The sequence below is a fragment of the Salminus brasiliensis genome, chromosome 9 (assembly GCF_030463535.1).
Source record: "Salminus brasiliensis chromosome 9, fSalBra1.hap2, whole genome shotgun sequence".
Lineage (NCBI taxonomy): Eukaryota > Metazoa > Chordata > Actinopteri > Characiformes > Bryconidae > Salminus > Salminus brasiliensis.
In genome coordinates this window covers 13,675,303-13,699,765 of record NC_132886.1, presented here as the reverse complement: position 1 = coordinate 13,699,765, position 24,463 = coordinate 13,675,303, and the positions used below count along the sequence as shown (strand labels likewise).

The 24,463-nt window shown below is 40.2% G+C and overlaps 1 protein-coding gene across 3 annotated transcripts in view; it reads right to left on the bottom strand.

Annotated features, from left to right (window-relative positions):
- The window catches only part of svep1 (sushi, von Willebrand factor type A, EGF and pentraxin domain containing 1), a 116,565-nt gene that overhangs the window by 60,370 nt on the left and 31,732 nt on the right, over positions 1–24,463 (bottom strand). For all 3 annotated transcript variants that reach the window (XM_072687511.1, XM_072687509.1, XM_072687508.1), the window contains exons 4-5: positions 2,096–2,254; positions 1,562–1,741 (exon numbers count right to left, since the gene is read on the bottom strand). In XM_072687511.1, coding sequence (XP_072543612.1) covers positions 1,562–1,741; positions 2,096–2,254 — 339 coding nt within the window. The remainder of the gene's footprint in view (positions 1–1,561; positions 1,742–2,095; positions 2,255–24,463) is intronic.

Below are 24,463 nucleotides of genomic sequence, written 5' to 3'. Positions count from 1 at the left end.
TCTGAGGTATAAAGTAATTATTCTGAGGTATAAAGTAATTATTTTGAGATGCACTGTATGGACCAAAATCAATGGCATTAAAAAAGAGCTTTTCTTGGACTGACTGTCCCAAGAAAGCTACTAGATTTTGAAGCATTGCTATAAAGATCTGATCAGCAACAAGAGCATTAGTGAGGTCAGGATGTTGGATGTTCACCACCATACCTCATCCCCAACTCATCCCAAAAGTATTGGGTGGAGCACCAACCCAAGAACATAGTTCCTCTACTCTACAGCTCAATGTTGGGGGCTTTATACCCTTCTAGCCCATGTCTGGCATTAGACATGGAGCCAGTAGGGTCATGTTTATCTGCCCCAGAGAATCTTGTTCTATTGGCAGTACTTCTCTACATGGACTAGACAAACTGTGTGTGTGCATCTGCACATCTTTGTCAGCAATAGGTGCAGCTTAAAATAGCTAAATGCATTCATTGGAAGGGGTGTCCACAATGAATTGAGATGATTTCTCATTATGTTAAGAAACCTTCTTGTTATTTTGAGATGCTTTAGGATAAAATTTAGTTTCTTAATTATCATTTTTAAGGGGTGAGAATGGGCTTCCGTAACTGCAATATCAGATCTACACTATAGGATTGTATATAAATTAACACAAATGCCTAATGTGAGTGATGAGTGATTCCACTCTTGAAAAGCAGAATTGAGCGCTCTCAGTGGGAGGTCTCATTTATAGCTGTGGATACAGTATATACAGTATATCTGTGCATGTCTGCGTGTGTGTGTGTGTGCAGGAAGATAAGTACTTGCAGCCAAAGAATATACGCTAATATATTTAAGTGAGGTGATGTGTGGACATCTGAACAGTTGTCCTGCTGCGTGTGTGTAGGTATGTGTGTGAGTTTAAGCTTTCCATGTATGAACTCGGTGCAACAACCATGTCGACAGGATAAAGAACAGCTTTACGAGCCCCTCACCCCCCCCCCCCACACACACACACTGTATAAAAAGTATGAACGCATAAAAAGACAAAAATGTTCTCCTGCTGAGGTACCTCCTGCTTAAAAAAGAGAGAGAGAGTGTGTGTGTGTGTGTGTGTGTGTGAGAGAGAGAGAGAGAGAGAGAAAGAGAGAGAGAGAGAGAGAGAGAAGAGACAGAAAGGTAAGAAATTGTGTCATTCATCATGAAATTCAGACAGAACGCGAACAAGTGGAAAAAAAGAGAAAAATGGAGATCCAAGGTTTGTGGATGTCAGCGTAGATATGCTGTTTTTACTGGTGACTAGCATACCTCCGAACTGTCATTAGCCACTACGTACCGTAACTGACACTTCAAAAAACGACATGGATGATACGGAGCATTTTAAAGCATGGGGTCACATCCCATATCCATCACCACTAGAGCAAATTACGACTATGGGACTATGGTTTTCTTTCCACCACTGTACTGTTTTTCCAGAGGAAAGTGGATCATATGAGCAACAGAGAGATTTTGGAAAAATGTGCACACATCAGTTTCCAGAACAGTGTTTAACTGTATGTGTGTGTGTGGGGGTGTTTAGTCTGACCTGTGCAGATGGGTGGAGCTCCGGACCAGGTGCCATCTGCCTGGCACAGTCTGATGCTGCTGCCCTGCAGCTCAAAGCCTGGCACACAGCGCACACCACACGCAGAGTTGTACTGATTATTACAAACGTTCTGGATGAAGAAACCGTTCTCCGGAGGAGAGAGGACATCACATACCACAGCTACGAAGAGTGAGTGAGAAAGAGAGAGAGGGAGAGAGGAGAGATGGGACATCAGTGTATGACATTAGGTGTCATTAGTCATTCACACAGTAGTTAAAAGCCGGTCCTAAATGTAACCCTATGATGTAAACAATTAAGCAAAAAATCAAAAACCTTAGATCTTCATTTTTTTGATAAACGGACCAATAGAAATGTTTCAAAATAACTTTTTAACAAAAATAATTATTTTCTATTGATTTCCATTGAAAGTTAAGGCGTTTTTTTTTGTTCTGCTGTAAAGTTGCCATTTTGAAGATACAAGGTTTATGCATGACAAAGCTTTTACATGTGCATACATCATCATTTAATGCATACCTTGGCAGGTGTTGTTGTGCAACGTGTATCCGTCCTTACAGACACAGTCACTGACCGCTGTGCTGCCGGGCCTGGAGGTGTGCTGGGGGTCAGGACAAGGGACACACGTCCCAACACCACCTGGCATTGCCTCAGGTTTATACGTCCCTGACGGACAGGCTGCAGAAAGAGAGAGATACTGTTCAAGCGCATATTGACAGGACATATGCATGTATACATATTGCTATATGGACAAAAGTATTGGGACACCCGCAACAATGTTTCTTCTGAAATCAAGAGTTTTTGCTTCTGTTGTTCTGTTTTTACTGTTCAGAAGCATTGCTGTGAGGATTTGGTTGCATTGAGCAACAAGAGCATTAGCACGTCTTCCCAAAAGTATTGGATGGAGCATCATCATTCCAGAGAACAATATTGGGGGGCTTTATACCCCTCTACCCCTATGTTTATCTGCTCCAGAGAGACCTCTTCTATTTGCAACACTGCTCTACAAAATAGACTACACAAGCTGTGTGTGTGCATTTGCACATCTGTGTCAGCAACGGGTGCAACTTAAAGTAAGTGAATGCAATCATTAGAAGGACACATAGTATATATGATATTTTTAGCACATATTAAGAGGGTATTGTTTAAAAGCACTCAAAACTCTACAGTAATGCAAATGATCATTCAATTCTACCAATCAAACAAAGCAGAGATAAGGGTCTAAGTGTATTATACACACAAACGGTGAAATGGAATGAAGAAGATGGTGTTTAAAGTGTTAAATTGGGAAGAAACATCCCTGATGCAACGCTACTACAACCTTTTACCCATCCAGCATTAGACACATTGTCTAATTTTTAAGCCACAACTAAATGACCAACATTCCTGAGATTTCCAGAGGTTTTGTAAATGCAGTGCATCAATAGAACTTCACAAGTGGCTTCAGGAGAAACTGCTGGATGAGTGACCCAAGAATTTGGCCTCTCTTTGTCAAACTGACTTCACATCTGTTCATGTGAAAATATCAAAGGCTTTTTTCTTAAGTGGGGTTGAAAAAAACAGACATCCACAATCAATGGCGTTACTGTAGCATCTGGCTAGACGTTGTGGCCCAATCAAAGAGCAGGAAACCTTGGTTGGACCAAATGTTTCAGACTAAAGGTCCATTCACTAACCTAATGAAACGCTTACAGGGGATTGTTTGCTGTGTTTAAGGTGTTTATTTCCTGCATCACTTCAAAGTCTGAGCTACTCTTTCTCTCTTGCTCATTACTTCTATGCCGAAGTCCAGCCGTTGCCAGGGGAGACGCATCTCAGTGCCAACAAACACTCATTCCCTACCTAAACAGTTTGGGTCAGCCAGACCCTGTGAGCTGCCCATTCAGCTCATCTGGCAACACGACAGCTCCAGCAAGAAACAACCTTCATCAAACAAAGTGGTATGATCTGGATCTAAAGACTCTGCGGTCAGCCAAATGACTCTGAGCCGATAGTTCAGGCGGCCTCTTGGCCAGCCTTTAGTTTGTGTTACATAACGTGCATACAAAACAAAATGTAAAGATTTCCTTGGTTTCCCACTGGCATGCTCTTGCAGCTTCATTTCAAAAGCTTACAGAAAGGCTAGTTATTTTTAATGTGGACAATATTTTGCTGCTTGTGAAACAGGAAATAGTGAACAGGGTTGAGTTATGTCTTCACATTGCTCTTAAGGGCAGGTAGCTGTGGATACGGACTCAGGTCTGGAGATTACATATGCAAAGCATTCACTTTTCAAAGCATTCAGCATTCACAACAAGCATACACTTATGAGTGTGTGCTGTACATCTACTCATTCCTGCAGTGATTTAACTGCCTGTGGGAGCAGTGCAATGCATACAATCATACAGGCAACCATCAGAACGGGGAACCAGAGGAGCTGATTTTAGCATTTCTAGAACTGCTGATCTCTGAGATTTCCAGCACAGCAGTCTTAAGTTTTTTAGGATGGTGTGATAAAGAACAAGATCCAGGGAGCCTCAGTTCTGCAGATATAAACACACTGTTGATGTCAGAGGTCAACAGAGAATGACCAAATCAGTTTGAGCCGGCATAAAGGCTATGATAACTCAGATAACCACTCTGGACAAATGTGGTTAGCAGAAAAAATATCTCTGAACACACAACACATCCCACCACGAGGCAATTGGGCAACTACAGCAGAAGACCATGTCGGGTTTAACTTCTGTCAGCCAAGAACAGAAGGCTGAGGCTGCAGTGGGCACAGGCTCTGAAACTGGATATTTCAAGACTGAAAAAAGTAGCCTGGTCTGATGAATCTTGATTTCAGCTGAGGCACGCAGATGGACCCAACCTGCCCTGTGTCAATAGACCAAGCTGGTAAAGGTGGTGTAACAGTATGAGGAATGTTTTCTTGGCACATTTTGACCATTAATACCAATCATCGCTTGAATAACACAGCATGTTTGAGCATTGCTGCTGACCATGTGCATCCGTTTATGTCCACAATTCTTTCCACCTTCTAATGGCTATTTTCAGCATGTCACAAAGCAAATGAATGGTCTCAAACTGATTTCATGAACATGACGATGAGTTCAGTGTTCCTCAGTGGCCTTTCTACTCACCGGGTGTGAATCCAATAAAACACATTTTGGGATGTGGTAAAACAGGAAATTCAAAGCATGAAGTTCTCTTTAAAAACAATCTATGAGAATTGCATGATGAAATCCTGTCAACATGGACCAGAACCTCAAAGAAATGTTTCCAACATCTGTGGAATCCATGCAAATGAAGAACTGAAGCTTTTCTGAGAGCAAAGGGAGAGCCTATAGTGTACTTTTCCTAATAAAGTGGTTGGCTAGTGAACATACAGGGGTATGAGATCGAGAGAAAAAGCTAAGAGAGGAAGCAGAGAAAGAGAGGTAAGAGTAAAAGAGAGAGAGAGAGAGAGAGAGAGAGAGAGAGAGAGAGAGAGAGAGAGAGAGAGAGGGGAAGAGAGAAAGAGCCAGAAAGAAAGGAGAAAAAGTGTAAGCCAGAAAAAGAGCCAGCAGACAGAGAGAGAAAGGGAAACGAGTGAATGTAAGTGAGAGAGAGACAGAATGACAATAGATAAAAAGAGAAAGAGCCAGAGAGTGTGTGAGAAGAGAATGAGAAAGAGAGAGCCAGAGAGTGTGTGAGAAAGCGAAAGAGAGAGAGAGAGAAAGTAAAATAGATAGAGAAACAGATGGTTGAGTGTGACACTAAAAAAGAGAGACAGATGGGAAAGTTCATGACAGACAGAAAGAGACAGACAGATATACGGCCAAAGGAAGAGAGAGAGGCAATGAGAAAAGCGTGTCTGTATATGAACCAAAAGCAGACAGATGGAGACGGGTGGGACGGGAAAGAGAGCACAGAAAGAATGAAAGACAGCAGGACGTATGATGGATAACCCAATAAAAAAAGAGAAAAGTAGAAAGCCGGAAAACGTTCATGAAAAAATCTGATAAAAGAGACTGAAGAGGGAAGCGTTCTTCATCTCCCGTCACAACTTCATTGATGTAGCGTGTGAACAGTGTGTGAGGGTGAACTTATTTGATGCTACAGAGATTTAGAGGATGCACACCCTCTAAACTGTTAAAGGCATAAGATCACTGAGGAACCTTTCAATGTTCTTCAATTTGAAACTGAGGAAGAACCTCTTAAGATGTGTTGAGAAACCTTTAATAAAAGTTTTTTTTTGAAGATAAAGGTTCCTTGAAAGTTTCTCAAAGCACCATAATCCCTTAAAAGCAGTTCAAAAAAAGTTTTAATAACAAAGAATATCTCTGCTATATTGTACAGAAGTCCCTGTAGTTACTGAACAATACATCTTAGTGTACACCTTAGTAGCTAGATTTTTGGTTAGTAGAGCTTTACATGAATATTTTAAACATGAAGATTTTGGTTCTCAGAGGGTTCGATCTGTCAAATGTTCTGGACGTTTGAAGAATGTTTATATTAACTTAACTAATAACTTTTTTTTACTGTTATTTTTTATGTGGCAGACATATTTCAAACACCGAATAATGTTATTATTAGTGTAAATTCTGAAAATATTCTATTTCATATATTCTAATTCTTTGTTTAAATTAATGCACTCTATGTGTCTGGGGCATTGCTAGTGCCAGTGGAGCTATGATTAGGGAGGGTTAATTGGCAGTACCAAAATGTGAGAAAAAGGGAAAGATCTGACAAATCCTAAATTAACACATTCTTTAAATAATACTTATCAGTGTAATACCAGTGTAACCTTCCTGAAACCTTCATTGCTAAACATTTCAATAACGTTCTCTGCTAGCTGGGAAATGGTTGTACTAGCCAAGAGAAGGCTATGACCATGTGTATCTGATGGAATACTGAGTGGTTTTGATTGCTGCTAAAAAAAAATGTAACAAAAGAAATTGATTTGAAACTCCTCTTCAATTGAATTTCCTCCTCTTCAAATATTTAAGCCAGAAGTTTCCTTAAATCTCAGCAGGAACCAGAGACCAAAGGCACCAGCAATAATGACATGTTACCCATGCAGAGTTTAGCATTTAGAGCTTTTCACTTAACTCAAAATGTCTATGGTTAGGAAATATGAAGCTCCAGCTAGTTCCTGACCTGACTGTAGCTACTTTTAAGGGATAAGCTCGGGCTTCCAGCAAAGTAGGCAGGTCTCAGATCAGTCTTAAGGACAAGCCCTGGTGCTAATTGCAATCTGGAGCACTGCTGGCCAGCTGTGTGTCGCATAACTCTGAGGTAATGAGCTTCAAACTCTCGTTTCCTCCCGGAAACCCACAACTGAGAAAGAAAGAAAGAAAGGAGCTGACCCAGAGCATTGTAGAGGGACTAAAATACCCTGTGGAAGGAGGAAAAAGAAGAGGGCAAGCGGGTGAAGGGAGAAAGAGGGAGGATAGAGAGTGCTTGGTAGGTCTTTATCAGCTGAGTGAGTGTGCAGGATGTGCGTTCAGTTTAAGCACTTCCTCAGCTCTGTTATAAAAGATGAGCCCTACTTAAAGACCTTGGATTGAAAGAGTCAGCACAACACCTGGCATATTTCTGACTAGTCTTGCCAACCTCAGCCCTTAGAAGTTATCACCGGCTGTAATAAAAGTATGGAGTAACCTAATATGATGTCATCTCACTCATAAATGTAAAAAAAAATGCAGATTAAATATTTGATCCAAAATACATTTTTGTTCAGAGGTAGAAAATGAGATATTTTATTCATTTTCTTTAATAATTATCATGTTGCTGTGTAAAAAATCACCCTTTGAATTTTTTAACTATGTTTATTGAGAAACAAAGGGAAGTCACTAGAGAATGTAAATTGAATGTATCAATGTCTCTCAGTATAAAATGAAATTTGTATTGCATATTTAGAGTATTTTGTATCTCTTATTTTCTTTATTGGTATTGTAAAATCTAATCTACTTCGTTGTCTGTGAAAAATGATCATGGAAATGAGTATGAAAGGACCGTGGAAATAGGTGTAGCCTAACCATGAATGTGAGTTTAAAAGTATCATGGAAGTAGGTGTAGCATAGCCATTAGAATTAGTGTAAAAGAACCTTGCAAATACTTGATAAAATTACCATGGAAGCAAATGTAGTGTAACTATGAAATTGGGTGTAAAATTATCATGGAAATATGTGTTAAATGACCATGGAAACAGGTGCAGCATAACCACTAACATTTGGATAAAATGGTCATGAAAATATGTCACCTAAACATGAAAATGGGTGAAAGGTAGCCATGAAAAAGGTTTACCGTAAAAAAGGGAAATGGTATAAAATTACCATGGAAATAGATGTATAGTAAACATGAAAATAAAATAACATAAGAGTGGATGTAAAGAAACTGAAAGATGGGTGTGAAGATACTGTATAAAGGGGCATGAAGGAACTGTGAAAATTGGTGTAACCATAGAAATTGTATGTAAGCTAACTATGAAAATGTTTGTAATGGATACTAAATAACTGTGCAAATAGATGTAGTTCAGTGATCCATATGTCAGTAGTGCAGTCAACAAATCTTATAATTATACAGAATACAACAGCTGGCAGGTACAAGTACAATTATTATTAAGCTTGCTCCCCCATCACTATCTAAATTAGAAACTAAGGGCTAGACTAAACCTGATTAGGAAAAGCCAAGGAGATGTGTCCACCAGTCCTCTGGTCATGGTCCATCTTCCCCAGAGATTCAGCATCTGACACATTCTTATATTCACCTTCTTTATCCACAAGACCATATCACAAGCCACTAACCCCACATGCATAACAGACCCGAACAATACGCTCCCTCTCTGTTTTTTCCCTACATTGTAGTGGATAATTCACATCAGCTCTGTTCACAGCATGCAGGCCAGAAGCTGCTAATCACCAGATCCCTCTGGACGTCTCCAAATACAGCCGAGACCCATGCAGGAGGATTTGAAAGCGGCGGAAACAAGCAAAGTGAATCCAGAGGAGCATCATCATGCATCTGCACCGGACAGACACACACACACACGTACACACATAGAACTGCTGACACTGACAAAATCCCAGCAGGCCTTTTCCTCAGCCTCACTGCCATCAACTGCCTTGACTGTTATCAGAGTAAACAGTCTATGTTATCTAATAGTATAATAGTATATTATTCACATTTATCTTTAAGCCTTATTAGACACCTTTATCACTGGAGATAACGAAAGCTTGCTGGAACTTGTATATCTGTACGATACCTAATAGAAATAAATCTTGAATAATTAACCTTTTAAATGTTCAAAATAAAGTCGATTTAAACGATTCTTCTAATACATCTGAAACTTTCCCAACCCCGACCCCCAACCAGAGACCAGAGAACTATTGCAATAGACAGTATAAAGTAAACAACAAGGACACTCTGTGCCAAAATATACCTAATTGTGGGCTGTTTTAATGTTAACGTAATCCCCCAATGCCTTACAAAGCTTCAAATTCCATCACTGATATCGTAGCAGTGTATGATACGCTGTACAATACACAGCCAGTAATATCACAGCCAGCCTAGCAGATGTCCTTATCAACTCTGTCAGAATAACAACAAATGGAGAACTGTCCTACACAGCAGAAACTCTCCTGGTTTAAAAGCATTAGGGCTCATAAGGCTGTATCCATGCTCTGAGATTGGGCTGATATATGAGCTGAGGAGGTAAAGATGAACGGTGTTCTGCTTCTGGACTGACTATTATCTATCAGAGGCTACTTGTGGTATCAGTTCAGGAGTGCACACAGTTGCCAATCTTTGTTCTAATTGGCCTCCCTGTTGCAGTTTCTATGATTCATAATTGTGACATCAATATTAACCAGTCCCTATATGCACAGCTTAGTTTCTATATATGAATTCCATGTATTGAATGGAGAGGAAAAGTAATGGTTTGTAGCCCACAAGTCCCCTAGTAGACAAATCCACTGGTGAATGTGAAATTGACTGGTTAGCTGTTTTATTTTTGTACTGGTTTAAATCGGCGTAACTTGTGACATCCTTGATGAAAGTGAAACTCATCAGCGTGTAGAATCAGAGCTTTCTGTGAATCCCCACTTTTATATCAACATAAATAAAGATAGATAAACGCTTATTACTGTTTTTTTTTTTAACCACAAAAAATGCTAAAACATGGGTGATATGCAACTTAGATTCTATTCATGTTTTGTGGTTCAAATTGAGAGTTTCTGATGCTAACAAATTAAAAATGTATTCATTTTTGGCTTTGTTGAATCATTCCTCAATCAAGTAAATGCAACAACACCAGTGATGAGTAAAGGTATGGCCACATCTGGGACTTCAGAAAGGGATTGTCTTAAGACTTATTTTCAAATCTACCATATTTTCACATCTGATGATGTTCTGTTTGAAAGTATATTACGATTTTAAGGACTGATGAAGAAGAATAGAACGAAGCCCCGACAACAGCCTTGGGCCATGGATGAAAGCTAAATGCAAGGGTTTAACCGCAGCACTGGGCCTCTCCAAAATACACTGAGCTTTTCCACATCCTCTCTTTTACACTGGCTGGAGGAGTAAACATCACGCTATGTCACACTTCCTGTAAAAGCAGACCTATACAGCCTTGCACGATATGAGCTGAGCCATAAAAACGAGCAGGGCAAAAACACAATTACTCACAGCCACTGAAACCAGTTTCACCTTAAATTGTTACTGCTGAGCATCAAATCTAGGAAACAGGACAAAACAAATTGTCTGAAGGTCATTGCAGGCACAGAGACTGTCCTGAATCGGGATTGAGATTTGTTTTTAGCACATCATGGAGTCCATATGTGAAGCAGTCCAGTGCAGTGTTGCAAGTCACCTACAGTTCATGAAATTCAACACCTAACTTTGCTATTTGTGGTCAGAAATGTCATTTTAATTTCATTAGTCCACAGAACTGGTTTCTACATTTCACCAGGCTTGTTTAGATTTTCTGATGCTGAATGTTGTGTAGAGGATGCAAAGGTTTTCTTCTGATGACTCTTCTATGCAGGTTGAGGTCTTTTGATTTGCTTTCAAGTAATCATACAAGACATTCTCTGGACATTTTCTTGGTCTTCTAGACCTCAGCCTTTGACTACCATTTCTTAATTACATTACTAATTGAGGAAATGGCTGCCTGAAAACACTTTGCTGTCTTCTTATAGCCTTTTCCTACATTGCAGAAATAAAAAAGTTTCAGACTGCTAGGCGGCTACCTGTGTGATTTGTGGGACAACTAATAAGACTAATAATCATTGCAAGCAGACAAAGAGTATCCATATGCATGTATGTCAAAAGCTATGCTCATATGTAACCTACTGTATTAAAAAAATAGAAAGAAGACAGAATAGAAAAGAAAAATGAGAAACAACGTAAGAGGAAAACTAGCAGACAGTGACGGTGGCTTCCTGACCTTTCTAAACTCTGTAAATCCTCTGACCATGTGGCATGACACGAGTGACCTTACAGACACACTCTGAACAAAGGGCAAATTAATCTTTCTCCGAGAAAGACAAAATCCAGCAGCTCCTGCCAGGCGGAGGGAGGCCTACTGAGAGTGTAAATCAGTCAAAATCAGTCAGTGTGTGTCTGGAGTTTGTTTAGCAGCTGAGTAGGACACAGTTCTACTGTCTGGTCTGAGAAGGATATGAGAACTCCTTTACTGTGAGTATTAACAGGCTGGGAAATGTAAAGCAATAATACTACACTCAATGCTCCTTATTATTATTATTATTATTATTATTATAGAAACACTCTACCTCTAACACACTACACTATATACTATACTGCTGTATTTCATATCCGGATAGTATCTGGATATGCTTTGGTCAGAGTCTGTCTCCGTTGCAGCATGATGGTACCGTAAGTAGTGTATGTACTGCACAGCTCCAGTGGCTTGGGGCTGCGGGTTCAATCCCCACTCCGGTTACTGTCTGTGAGGAGTTTGGTGTGTTCTCCCAGTGCCTGTGTGGGTTTGCTCCAGGTACTCTGGTTTCCTCACACCTCCCAAAAATACACAGGGTAGGTGGACTGACCATGCTAAATTGCCCTAAGGTGCAGGTGTGTGAATGAATGCTTGTGTGTGGTACCCTATTATGGACTGGCGCCCTGTTCATGGTGTATCCCTGCTTTGTGCCCAATTAGTCTGGGTGGGCTCCAGAGCCACCATGACCCTGACCAGGACTTTCCAGTGTAAAAAGCACATTGACACATCCTCCATTTAGTTTCTCAAGGTGATACAACTCCACCAGTATACATAACACTAATAATTACTTATGTTAACTTTTTTAACCGATGTTTCTGCTTACCTAACTACATCCTGGCATGGAAAGCGCATTCCATTTACCCTTGTATTGTATGTGCATGGGATCCACCTCTGACCACCTCTGAATGTGATTTGAGGGAATTGTAATCCAATCACAGTGTGTCCTGGGTGTGCTTATATATGACTTTTCATGTGGGCACGTGAAATTTAAATGTGATCCAATCACCAGTGTGGCTTTCTGTGTGTCTAGATTTATGAACGCATGTGTGGATGTGAATAAACACTGGCAATAGTTCAGTGTTAGTGTTAGTGACCCCTGTTTGTTGCGAGTGAGAGGGAAAGTGAGACAAAGTGAGAGAAAGAGAGAGAGAGAGCTTGGGGGGGGGGGGAGATATAAATTCTTAAATAGAGGGAGTCTCTCCAATGGAAGACTAATAAAATAATCAAAACAGAGACTATGAGACTGTAAACTAAAAAAGGGAACATTCAGTTCAGACAGAGAGAGATGGGTGTCAGTGTGTGTGATGCTACTGCGCTCTAATGCCCTTGTCCACTGTGACTTCTGGAGCCTCCCCAGGAAAAGAATCAGAGCGTGTTTAACAAGAGCTGCTTTACACAACACAAAATACAGTAAATCTTTTTTTACAAGCCACAGACACTGACATGAGAGACTGCTGGAAGCCCGGTAGAAAGAGAGAAAGATGAACAGTGCATTTTAATTTTCATACATTTTCAGAATAAAAGACAAATTGGTAAAGTGACGAATGGATCAACAAAAAACTGAATCTCTTTACACTGATTCATATCTTTTAAAATGAATAATTTTGTGATGCAAGGTTTTGGGCAAATAGCATCAATAAACACTCACTGAGCACTTTAGTAGGAAGATTATAGCAATATTGGATAAACACTCCCTTTGCTCTCAAATCAGCCTCAGTTCTTCACAGCATGGATTCCACAAGATATTGGACAACATGTGGAACCCTTCCTTTAAGGTTCTGGTCCATTTTGACATGACTGAAGCACTTTCATGCTTCGAATCTCCTTTTCTACCACCTCCCAAAGGTGTTCTACTTGATCTAGACCCATTGAGTGACTGGGAAGCCCACTGAAGAACACACAACTTAAACTTTGAACTTTGAGACATGGTGCATTAAGATGGGCAAATTGTGATCATGAAGGGATTGCATATGGTCAGACTGTGGCATTAAGCAATGATTAACCCCTTAAACAGCCTAAGGCCCACCGGCAGGCCTAAAGTGTTATTAAAAACTTCTATTCTAAATCCCAGGAGCTCAGCAGTTCTAGAAATACTCAAACCAGCCCATCTGGCACCAACAGTCATGCCACATTCAAAACATTTTTTGCTCATTCCAAAGATGGATGTGAACATTACCTGGAGCTACTGGCCTGTATCTACATGATTTTATGGATTGCACTGCTGCCACACGACCGGTTTATTGGATAAATGCCTGAATGAGTAGGTCTCCTAATAAATTGCTTGTGGTTGTATTTAATGCATATGAGATGATTATACTGAATGAAGTTTGTGAAGGACAGTCTGAAGTTAAAAGTTTTTGAACATGTTTTCCGTTTCTTGCACTCACTCACTGTGCTGCACTAATTACAACTGTCCCCCCACACACAAATTGCAGATTAACAAAGCAGTACATGCGCACACACTTCGCCAGTTAACGTGTCAATTTACGGTCGCAAACACGCCTCTTGTAAGCGCTGTCGGGGCTATTTATGACCCACAGAAGCAGTTGCTTTACAAGATTACACAGTTTCAAACCCCTGCTTCTTCTTCTGCAGCCATTAATTAACACACTTTATGACTCTGTGGAAAGCTGTGGAATTCGCTGTGCACGTGGCTCATGGAAGAGTGAGTAAAAGTGGTCTTGCAAAGGAGGTCCTAAATAGAATCCGATCTTGGATCATCTACTACAATCTTTGTAAATCTTGTCAATCTTTATAAAACAGCACCGAACGATGTCATACCAGCTTTAAACAACAGAGTTTAACACTGTTCAAACAAGTTCAAACAACGACGTGTGCCAGCAGCACCAGGAAGAAACGTCCATCTGGCTCTGCTCCTGTGCAAACAACAGCGGAAAGACACAAATCTTCAGCTTAATCCGCTCCATTTAAAAAAACTGAAGAAGTCTCTTGACCCTGGGGCTGTGGAGGCCCCTGGAGAACCAGAGGCATCTACCCTGCAAAACAGCACCGCAGCTGAACAACCGGCCGTTGAGCAACATGGATTGGAACACAAGCTTTGTCTACATGGGCTGGCTGCCACTGTGTCTTAGCCAAGGCACCTCGTTCTGAAGTTGCAGAAAAATGCAAGTTGATGCACAAATGGTTTAAATCGGTCTTAAATTATTTGGAGTGATATCATTGATAGACCTTCAAAAGGACAGTTGAAAGTACAATTTTATTGATTAAAGATCCTCCACATAATTCCCAGAACCATAAATCAAAGCCAAGAACTGTTTATGGACCTTTCTGCTTACAAATGGAACCAAAACAGTAGAATCAGCAATCTTGAAGGTTGAATCTTGTATATTGGCCTACATCTGTCATTATTTACAGATAACAGTGTTAGAAACCACACAGGCTAATCAACCAGAGATCAATCAACTCAATACAACTCAGTTTAGACAAGTAGTTTACACACTGCAAACTGGTGGTTGTCAATTTGCTTGTAGCTCCATCGCAAACCCACCGAAACAAACTTCTTAGATACATGTCTAAGTTGATCGACTACATTGAGGGGAATGTTCAGTAAGTTTGATGTTTTTCAAGCATTTTAAGAAATGGATGTTAGTGTAACAGGAGGTCCTGAAGTCTGGGAGGCTCATTGTCTCCATACACATAAAGGCATGGATGATGCATTGAATTGTATGGGTATAACACTGTTTAAAGACATTATTCCAAAGCAGCTTTACAGAAATGTGGGTGCACACCTGTAATGAAAGTTACATGGGGCAATGGTGTCTGAAACCTTCCCAAGGGCAAAAAGAAGAAAAACTGTGAGGAACCAAGATTAAAAAAGAAGAAATGTTCTATTAGAGTATAAAGAAGATACACCGGGATGAACCAGGACTTAAACAAATTCTTTCTAACAGTATAAGAAGAAACACTGAGAGAAACCAAACCTCGAAATGGAAAGCACTGTAGGATTGTAGGAGAAAGTATAGCTGAGCGAAATCAAAGAAATACATACTACTATTTTTAGATCTTGAGATTTTAAATCCCAAAAATATACTTTTATAAGAAAGTGAGCAAACAAGATTTAACAGGTAACACCAATACCACTGCCAATGAGCTACCACACCTCCTGGGAGACTGGGGTTCGATTCCTGGTCTGGGTGACTATGCTGCGCTACACCAATAAGAGTCCTTGGGCAAGATTCCTAACACTATATTGGCCCACCTCTGTAATACGAGTAGCCTTGTAAGTCACTCTGGGTAAGAGCATCAGCAGAAGGAAGAAACACTGGAGGAACCAAGGCTCAAAAGGAAACCCTCCCTATAAGCATGAAGAAACAAGATTTAAAAACTCCTTTAGAACATGGGGAAGGAAGATTGAAAGTTGTAATGTAATATGATACTTTCGCAACCTGTGATAAGTATATCCTTATCAGAATTTCCTTTATAAGACACTTGTTTGAAGTTTGAAAGAACAAACAGAACCAGTGGTGGGTTCCAGAGTGGTGCAAATCTTTAACAGTTGGCCATGGATAAAAAAAAAAAAAACATGAATAGTATGAAGAACAAACAGTGCAGTGAAGGATTAAGGAGAGAACCTCTGGGCTGCACAATTAAAATTAGTACTTGGAATAAACAGAAAGTAGGTTAGATAAAAGCTTAATGTTTAAATATATCAGAAACCTGTCAGAGGATAAACAAAGTTGTGTCTAAAACCTTTGTGAAGAATAATCTTTTGTGGCGATCATAGTTTGAATCTTGATGTAGATGGACATGACAGCATATAAAGGCTTCTTCAGTGTGGAACAAATCGCTTGGAAAAATCTCTCAACAGTGTGGAAAAGATTTTCCCCAACTTGGTTATGTTATACATAAGCCCATGATCTGACAGGTAGATCAAAAGCTGAGAGATACGAAAGATTCTGGACAGGAGAACAACTTGTGACTCATTATGTTCAGAATGTAGAATGAAGCCATGAGTTTTATGCTTCACTGAACAGGCAGAATTTAGGAGGCTAAAGTTAAATGCTATTAGGTCAAGTATGGCTCCTTCCAGCCTCAAGCCCGTGAACCAAACACACCGTAGGCCATCTAAGGCTGGGAAGCTTAGTATGCATGGAGCGTTTATGATCTTACATTTATCCCTAAGCAGCAGGCCTACGGCCTACCTAAGCCCTACTGATCAAAACAGCAGGGAGAAAGTGGTCATATGAGTCCCTGACCACCATCAATGTGATGTTGAAGATGCTATTTTAAAGTGGCAGTCAATCATATGTTTTCTTTTAAATTGAAAGATGTAGTATTCCTGCGTGAGGAGGAGACAAAATATTCTAGTCAATAGTATCAGATTGCTGGCAGGACCATCACTGCAACGTCTAATATATTCATTCTAAAAACAGTGTGGTCTGGCAGGTTTTCACAAGTTTTTTTTCTGGCCACATCACATCTTTACATATTTGTGCTAATTGCACAACCTCTAAAAGAGGGTCTGGCACTGTTTGCTAATTACCTAAACTACCATGGCACTGCTAATGGTGCTGATATAATAGCTACTGTGAACATGGTGATATCAGAATGGCAAAATAAAGAAACACAGAATTGAAACCAAAACCTGAGCTAATAAGCTAAAAGAGAGCACAACAGAGTCCTTGTTAAAACCAGGATAAACTGGCTAGGCTTTTGTAAGGAGGTGAGAGCTCAGTGCCCTGGATGAATTAAAAGTGATGCTGAGTTGGGTTTCTCTTGCTGAGCAGGTAAAATATTTAGTGTTTTTAGGGCTAGTTACTAATACAGGCAGCCAGGCTATCATTGAGATAAAGATATCAACTTTAGATTTGGTGTGTACCTGCATCACAGTGTAGTGCAGTCCTGCTGAATTTCCTACCTGTATAGCAACTTTAGCTTCCTAATGCTTTTTTGCCTCTGTGTTTTAAAAAATACTATTGTCAGGCAATTTCAAGTGCTATCCTTGCTGATTTTGCAAACACAAAACTATGCAACACCTAAAAAGACACCAGACTGAGTGGATGCTTCATATAGCTACTGGACCCATGCTAACCAGCTGTACTCTAATAGCCAGTATTTTATCTGCTGCTCAGTGATAAGAATGTTTATTCCCATATCGTTGCACCTCAAAGAAAGCCTTCAGACATAGCAATAAACTCACACAGAATAGTTTCACTTGGCAATTTGTTTACATTCACCTGCCTTAAAAGTTAAAACCTCTTTTATATTTAACTACTAAGTCACTATTGTGGATATACAGTTTTTTTCTGTAGACAGTGACAATATGTATCTGCATTTAAATAGTTCAAAAACAAAATGCAAATATTATGCTGATCAAAATGACAACAGTACCTATAGAAATCTCTTACATTCTCTAAAAAACATTCACCTCTCACCTCTCTTTACATTACATTCAGCTCTCTTTGAATATTCCACTCTGAACTGTTCCACTGACTGAGTGAATGTAAACTTACAATGATCAGATTTGTTGGCTCTGAAATGAGACAGCACCATGTCACATGTTTAAACGCACTCCTCCTCATGCTCATTGAAATGACACATTCTCCAGAGAGGTCTTTAAAGCCCCAAAATACCACTTTAAGGTAAAACTGCTACATAATGTTGTAAGGCAAGTGTGTGATGATTCCAAGAGAAAGAAAAAGAGAAAGATCTTCGAATATGGTGAACTGAAGGTTATGATCCGTACAATCCGTAACACATTATGTAATGCCTTGGAGACAGGATCAACACTTGTAAGAGAACTGACTGACTTTCGGCTGTTATATCCATTACTGGCACAGGTGTGACAATGGTTTAGTGTGTAAGACAGAGTCCAGCTGAAGCACTCAGTCAAATCAAAACACTGGAGTGATCAAGAACTTTAGTAGGCCATCAGCTTGACACTTAAGGACAATTTTATGGGGGGGTCCTAGGGTTGTGGGTTCAATGCCCACTCTGGTCCCTGTCTGTGAGGACCATCCATAGTGTTGAACTGCTCTGGTGTGCAACATTTTCATAATAACAATATTATAATACTGGTGTAGTATAATAAATATAGCCATGGCAGTGATGTAAGAGTAATGAGAGTAATGATAGTTAATAGTGGTAATATGATTAGTATTACCACTATTAACTATCAACAAATAAATGATTCAAAATGAACCGATAAATGGTAGACTAGCTTGGTAAACCACCTAACTTTTACCCCTCATTAAGGAGATGAAACTTTTTATGAGCATGTTTGCACTTGGCTGTTCAACTCCAGTTGAGTTGCTTTTGGAGTTGCTTGGACTGTATATGATATAGCAGAAGACCACTTGTGGGTCAGATTGCTGGGATACAGCTGATCTGTCAGCTTGGTTGTGGCAATGCCAATGCCAGAGGTAACTGTCTAAATGTTAGGTGCTTTACCAAGCTAGTCTACAAGTCTAGTTCATCAGGATGTCCAGTTGGTCAACCTCTTTAATTGTCCAAAAAAAACTAAACACCTATAAAAACAAACACTGCTGTGCCTAATTGTTTCTGAATGTTTACATCGTTATCAGTTCATTTTGAATCATTTATTTGTTTTGGGTTACATCCCTAGTGTGTGTGTGTGTGTGTGTGTGTGTTTGCTTGGGGATGCTTTGGAGAATGAAGTGAATGAATGGAGAAAGTAGTAAGTGAGTAGAGTTGGGAGGTCATCAGGGTGACAGGAGGTTCAACCTGAAAGAAAACACAATTGCAGTATTTCCGTGTCCGCTCAGTGTCCAGCCAACATTCCCCACATTCCCCCTCCTCCTCTGTGTCCTCTCTCTCTTCTGGCTGGTTTTACAGAAGTCTGGAGCTCTTCTCACAGAATCAGGGCTGCTCGGGTGCGAGTAAATATTTACAGTCCATGCTTCGAGGAAATGAAGCAGCAGCCCCTCTGCGATCTCTGACCCCGCGACAGTGGGCCCCCAATCACACGACAGCTGCCACGCGTCACAGCGACCATCTCCATGGCGATGTGACATACTGCTGGCCAGTTGATGAGGAGGGAATGTTGTTCTGGTAAAAAAAGTTCTTGTCTAGTTGATTAATGTCACACTGACCATGATAAACTAACTGCCAAACACATAACTCAAAGCCTCATTTTTCTTATTTTTCACCCGTTTTCTTCCTTTAACTTTTAACCTCTTATTCCTTTACTTTCCTATAAGCCTGAAAGCAAGCTGAAGGAGGTCTTTCAACTGCATCAATTAAAAAATGTTTAAATGTACGCTGAGAATTCTACAAAAGAGTTGTAATCCGATCACTCAAACCACACAGATTGAACGCCAAAGCGTCTCGAAGTGTCCCAGACAGCAAAGCACTGCTTGCATCAAGCTGGAAACTGCAGCGCGCTAATAATCGTGAGACCACATCGTCCACCATTCGCATGAGTTACCTGAGCACGCTAGAATAACGAACTAACTAAGCGATAAAGATGATACTCGTGGCTGGTGTTCCCATTATTATATCATTATATTATATTAATATAATATTAATGTGTGCCATACCCCTTCCTCAGCGGAAATGAGAAATCCAGTGAGGAATCCACTCACAAGCAATCACAGGAGACACATTTAAGGTGCCAGGTGTGAACAGCTATGTGTTTTGGTAAGGTGGTAGGAATACCTGAGGCGCACATTAATGCCAGGTGTGAATAGGGCCTTTGAGACCAAGCCTTAACTAGTCTAACAGCTTCCAGTAATGATTTTTTGCCCTTTGTTTGGTGGACTTTCATATACTGTTTAAACAAAATTATGTAACTGCACAATTAATCCCATTGTTCAATTCAATTGGTGTGGTACAGATGTATTCAGGGAAGAATCTGCATTTCTGACTCTTTTCTGTTTGATTCAATGTTGGGAATTGACTTAAACATGGCAAAAGTGTAAGGACATTTTCATCAAATTTAGTTTTCTCTTACAAACAGAAATGGGGCTATTCTGCTCCAATTAGCTAAATCAAACACAAACAGATGCCATTATTTGGTTTACAAGTTGCAATTAATGAATGTAATTTGTTGAAAGAATAGTTGGTCTTGGCTGAGACCAGAGCTCAAATCTGGAGAGACCTTGAGGCTGGACACCATTACACCATTTTCTCTATTCTAGTACTTCACAGGTTTCTTCATGCAAAGTGGTGGATTCTGTGTAAATAATTTTTAATTGAACCAATAAACTGAATCATTGTTGTAGATTTCACGATGTCCTGAATTGATTCCTTATGAACCACAATTAAAGTGAACTACCAGCACCTAACGAAAGAATGGTGAACAGTCCTTGTTGTCCCCTGTGTTGCACTGCTCTCTGATACCGTCCATCTCTGCTCTCACGCAACCAGAGTCATTCACTTCTTTTCCAGGACAGGCCAGTGAACTCTGTTGCATTTCTAAAGAAACATTCACAATGATCAGTTCACAGGAAGTGACTTTTGTCATTTCTGTTACTCTTAGTCACATCCAGTTTCTCTATTGCACAACTGCTGCCCCTCACAAGCCAGCAAAGAAATCATTTCAGGCCATGCACAATCAATGTCTCATCACTGTGTTCTAAAATGTATCATCTGAAAGTTTCGAATGCAACCCTAGAGTAGCAACTACTGTCAATGTTTCCCCTATACTACACACTGCATACTTCAAACAACATTAGTTATAGTAATAAGTATGCAATTGGGACACACCCCTTAAAAATATATCTTGCTTGGTCATCCAAAGAGATCTCAGATACCATAGAATAACCACCTTTGTTTCCTTAAAGAACTGTTTTTGTAATAGACTTGATTGCACTGGTGACTGAGTGCTTCAAAACCAAAAGTGGATATTCGATGAAACCACTGAAACAGCCCTTCGTAGCACTTCTTGTGAACTGGCGACAGGATCACGGGCACCTAAGGCTTATGGAGGCTCATTTCCCACCTCTGAACTTAAATGATTTATCATTTAGACTTTCTGATCTGCTTTCTTTTTAAAAATGTACACATCCGTCCGCAGGGAGCAACTAATGAGCATCAGAACCCACTACATATTAGTCAGCAAGTGAACAGTCAGTTCTTGAAGGTGATGTGTTAAAAGCAGTAAAAATGATCAGGCATAAGAATCTGAGCCATTCTGAGAAGGGTCAAATGGTGATAGCTCGATGACCTCAACATCTCCAAAACAGTGGTCAGAACCTCACAAAAGTGGTTCAAGAAGGAAACCCTCTGTGAACTGGTGATAGGGTCATGGGCACGTAAGGCTCATTGCGCCCAACTTACAGGGCTTAAATGTTCTGCTTTATTTTTTAGGCTATATTCATCCGTCCCTAGAAAACAATGAATTAGCCTCAGAACCCACCATCTACCACCTTTTAACCTATTCAACAATTAAAGCTGCACACACTTCTCAATTTAGCACTCACATTCAGTAAAAACAACAAGACTGTGCACTTGCAATGCACTGGCGAGGCACTGCTGTGTGGGATCTGGTCTTGCATGTTTCTTCTGAAACAAGTGATGCCAAATATCATAGGTTTATTCAAAATGCTTCTCATGCAAGGTCATAACACAGCTTAATACGCCTGGAGTAAAGTGCAAATTCTTCAGTTCTGTCTATATTTGACCCAACAGATGTGCTAGATTAACTAGCATGGCTCTGAATTAAGACCAGAAAGCGACTCAAGACCCTGCTTTAGCTTAGTTAAAAGAAAAAATACAAAGATTTAACTTAAACCTGCTACTTTAGGTTGCACCCTTTGCTGATACAGATGTGCAAATGCACACGCACAGCTTGTCTAGTCCCTGTAGAGAAGTATTGCCAATAGAATAGGACTCTCTGGAGAAGATACACATGAACCTTTGGGTATCATGCCTAATGTCAAGTGTGGGCCAGCATTGAGCCGTGGAGCAGTGGAACATTTGGAATGATTAATGGAGTGGTGAGATAAGGTAGGTGGTTAATCCCCTTGATTTCGGAAGAAACAATGAATGAGCAGGTGTCCCAATACTTTTGTCTATATAGTGTATATTAACAGCTCAAATAGTAAATGCTGTAAAAAAAAAAAAACTGCTTGTTTGTTTAACTGATTTTATTTAACCTAAACATTTCAATTGAAACATTCATCCATCTATCCGTCCATCTTCCTGAACAGGAATTGGGTTAGTCCAGCACTCACCTGAAATCATGAGGTGCAATGGACAAATACCCCCTGGACAGGGCGCCAGTTCATTACAGGATACCACACACCCATTCCGTTACAATTGGGGGCAATTTAACATAGCCAATTCACCTACCATTTGTTTGTGGGCTGTGGGTGGATACCAGAGTACCCACTGGAAACCCACACAAACACAGAGACTGAAGCACTGCAAAGCACTATCAATACTGACAGGAGCTTTTTAGAAACACCACTTTCTAGTGCTTATGTATGTTATGGAGTTCCTTTGCCAGTAGCTTTCATATATAAAGTGACTTGTGTTTATAACTTTTTGCTCCTCTGGATGAAACACACACCCTTTCAGAGCCACTACAGTAAATTATAAGGGTCAACAAACAACACAGGAATGCATGAAGTTCAAAGCTCTCAGTCATGGTAGTTTTCTTTTTGTCCCTGAAATCTGACCTGAGAACATGTTTTGCAGCCCTCACTTAAAATCTGGACCAATGCATTAATCAAGTCTGAAATTTTTATCCAAACCCAAATATAGCTTAAGAACATTCTGTCCAATTCCAGCCTGACCCGCAGCACCAAGTAGTCTTAACCTTTTCTACCAAATCAACCACCATCAATAAGAAACCACATTTTAATGACAGAACAGCTTCATTCCTAAGCATTCCAAATCATTTCTATGTCAACTTCTGCTTTTTTCAAATCCTAAAGGTTTATTACACACTGATCAGCCATAACATTATTACCACTAACAAGTGAGGTGAAAAACATATAACATGACTATCTTCATCTACAGGGGCACCTGTCAAAGGTTGGGATCGACGTATTAGGCAGCAAGTGAACAGTCAAAAGCCGGGAATGGTCAAAAGCCGATCCGCACCAAGAGCCCTTCGAGCTTTAAGTACAGCTCGGCTCGACCCGCCATCCTTTAAGATCCACGGTAGACAAGCGTCCAGACTTTTTTCTGTCCTGGCACCAAAGTGGTGGAACGAACGCTCGCTGTCTTCAAACGCAGACTGAAGACCCATAGTCCATAAACAAATAGCAGAGTGGACACCTTACTGACTTGTTTTTAGTAATGTCTAAACGTAGAGGTATCTTTGAATTTTTAGTCTATTCAAACTAGCTGAGGTTTTTCTTGGGTGAATAGCAAATCACTTTTGTAAGTCGCTCTAGATAAGAGCGTCTGCTAAATGCCTTAAATGTAAGTGTAAATGTAAGGTGATGCATTACTTTCAAGCAGTAAAAAATGGCCAAGCGTAAGGATCTGAGCCACTCTGACAAATTCTGATGGCTCGATGACTGAGACAGAGTATTGCCAAAACAGTGGTCAGTACCTACCAAAAGTGGTTCAAGAAGGAAACCACCCGTGATCTGGTAACAGGGTCATGGACACCTGAGACTCATTGATGCATTTCACGGAGGCCTCACCTCCTAACTTACAGGACTTATGAGGATCTGCTGCTAACATCTTGGTGTCAGATACAACAGAATTACTTCAGAGGTCTTGTGGAGTCCATGCATCAAATGGTCAGACCTGTTAACCTGCTCAATATTAGGCAGACGGTATTAATGCTTTGGCTGATCGATGTAGGAGTACAATGTCGATTGGCTTTTCAGATCACTCTGTCTTCTCCTGAATCGATTCACTGTCTAATTTCACACCCATTCCGTTTTTACACTTGTACAGACCTCTTGGACCTCCATTGTCTGTGACTCAGTTGTGCCAAATGAATAATAAAAGGTAATAAAATAGGGAGGAAGAATAAAGTAGAGTGAAAAAACTAAACCAAAATCCGTTTAAGGTAAGAGATTTAGGAAATTTAAACCCAACTCTTGTCTGACAAATATTTGAGAACTAATGTCTGAACCTGATTGAACCCGAAGTGAATACTCAGGCTAAGATAAATATTTCAATATTTTTCTAACCTGATCTGTGGCAGGCCGCAGCTCACAGGTCTTAGCACAGCTGTTAATTAAGCACATCACATCCATAACCCGATTAAGCATCTCAGGCAGTACAAACACAGAAATATCTTGACTCCATTATGCTTTTCCGGAAGCTTCTATGCTCACAGCCGGCTGTGGCCTTCTGTCTGCATTCTGCCACAAATCAAAACATTCTGCAAATAATTAAAGAATTAGACAGCAATTTGTCATGTTGAGTGCTGTTGTTCCGACACCATCTGATTACAATTTAATACCATACTGTTTATGGAACAGAAGCAAAGTAAGAGAGAGAGAGCTTTGCTT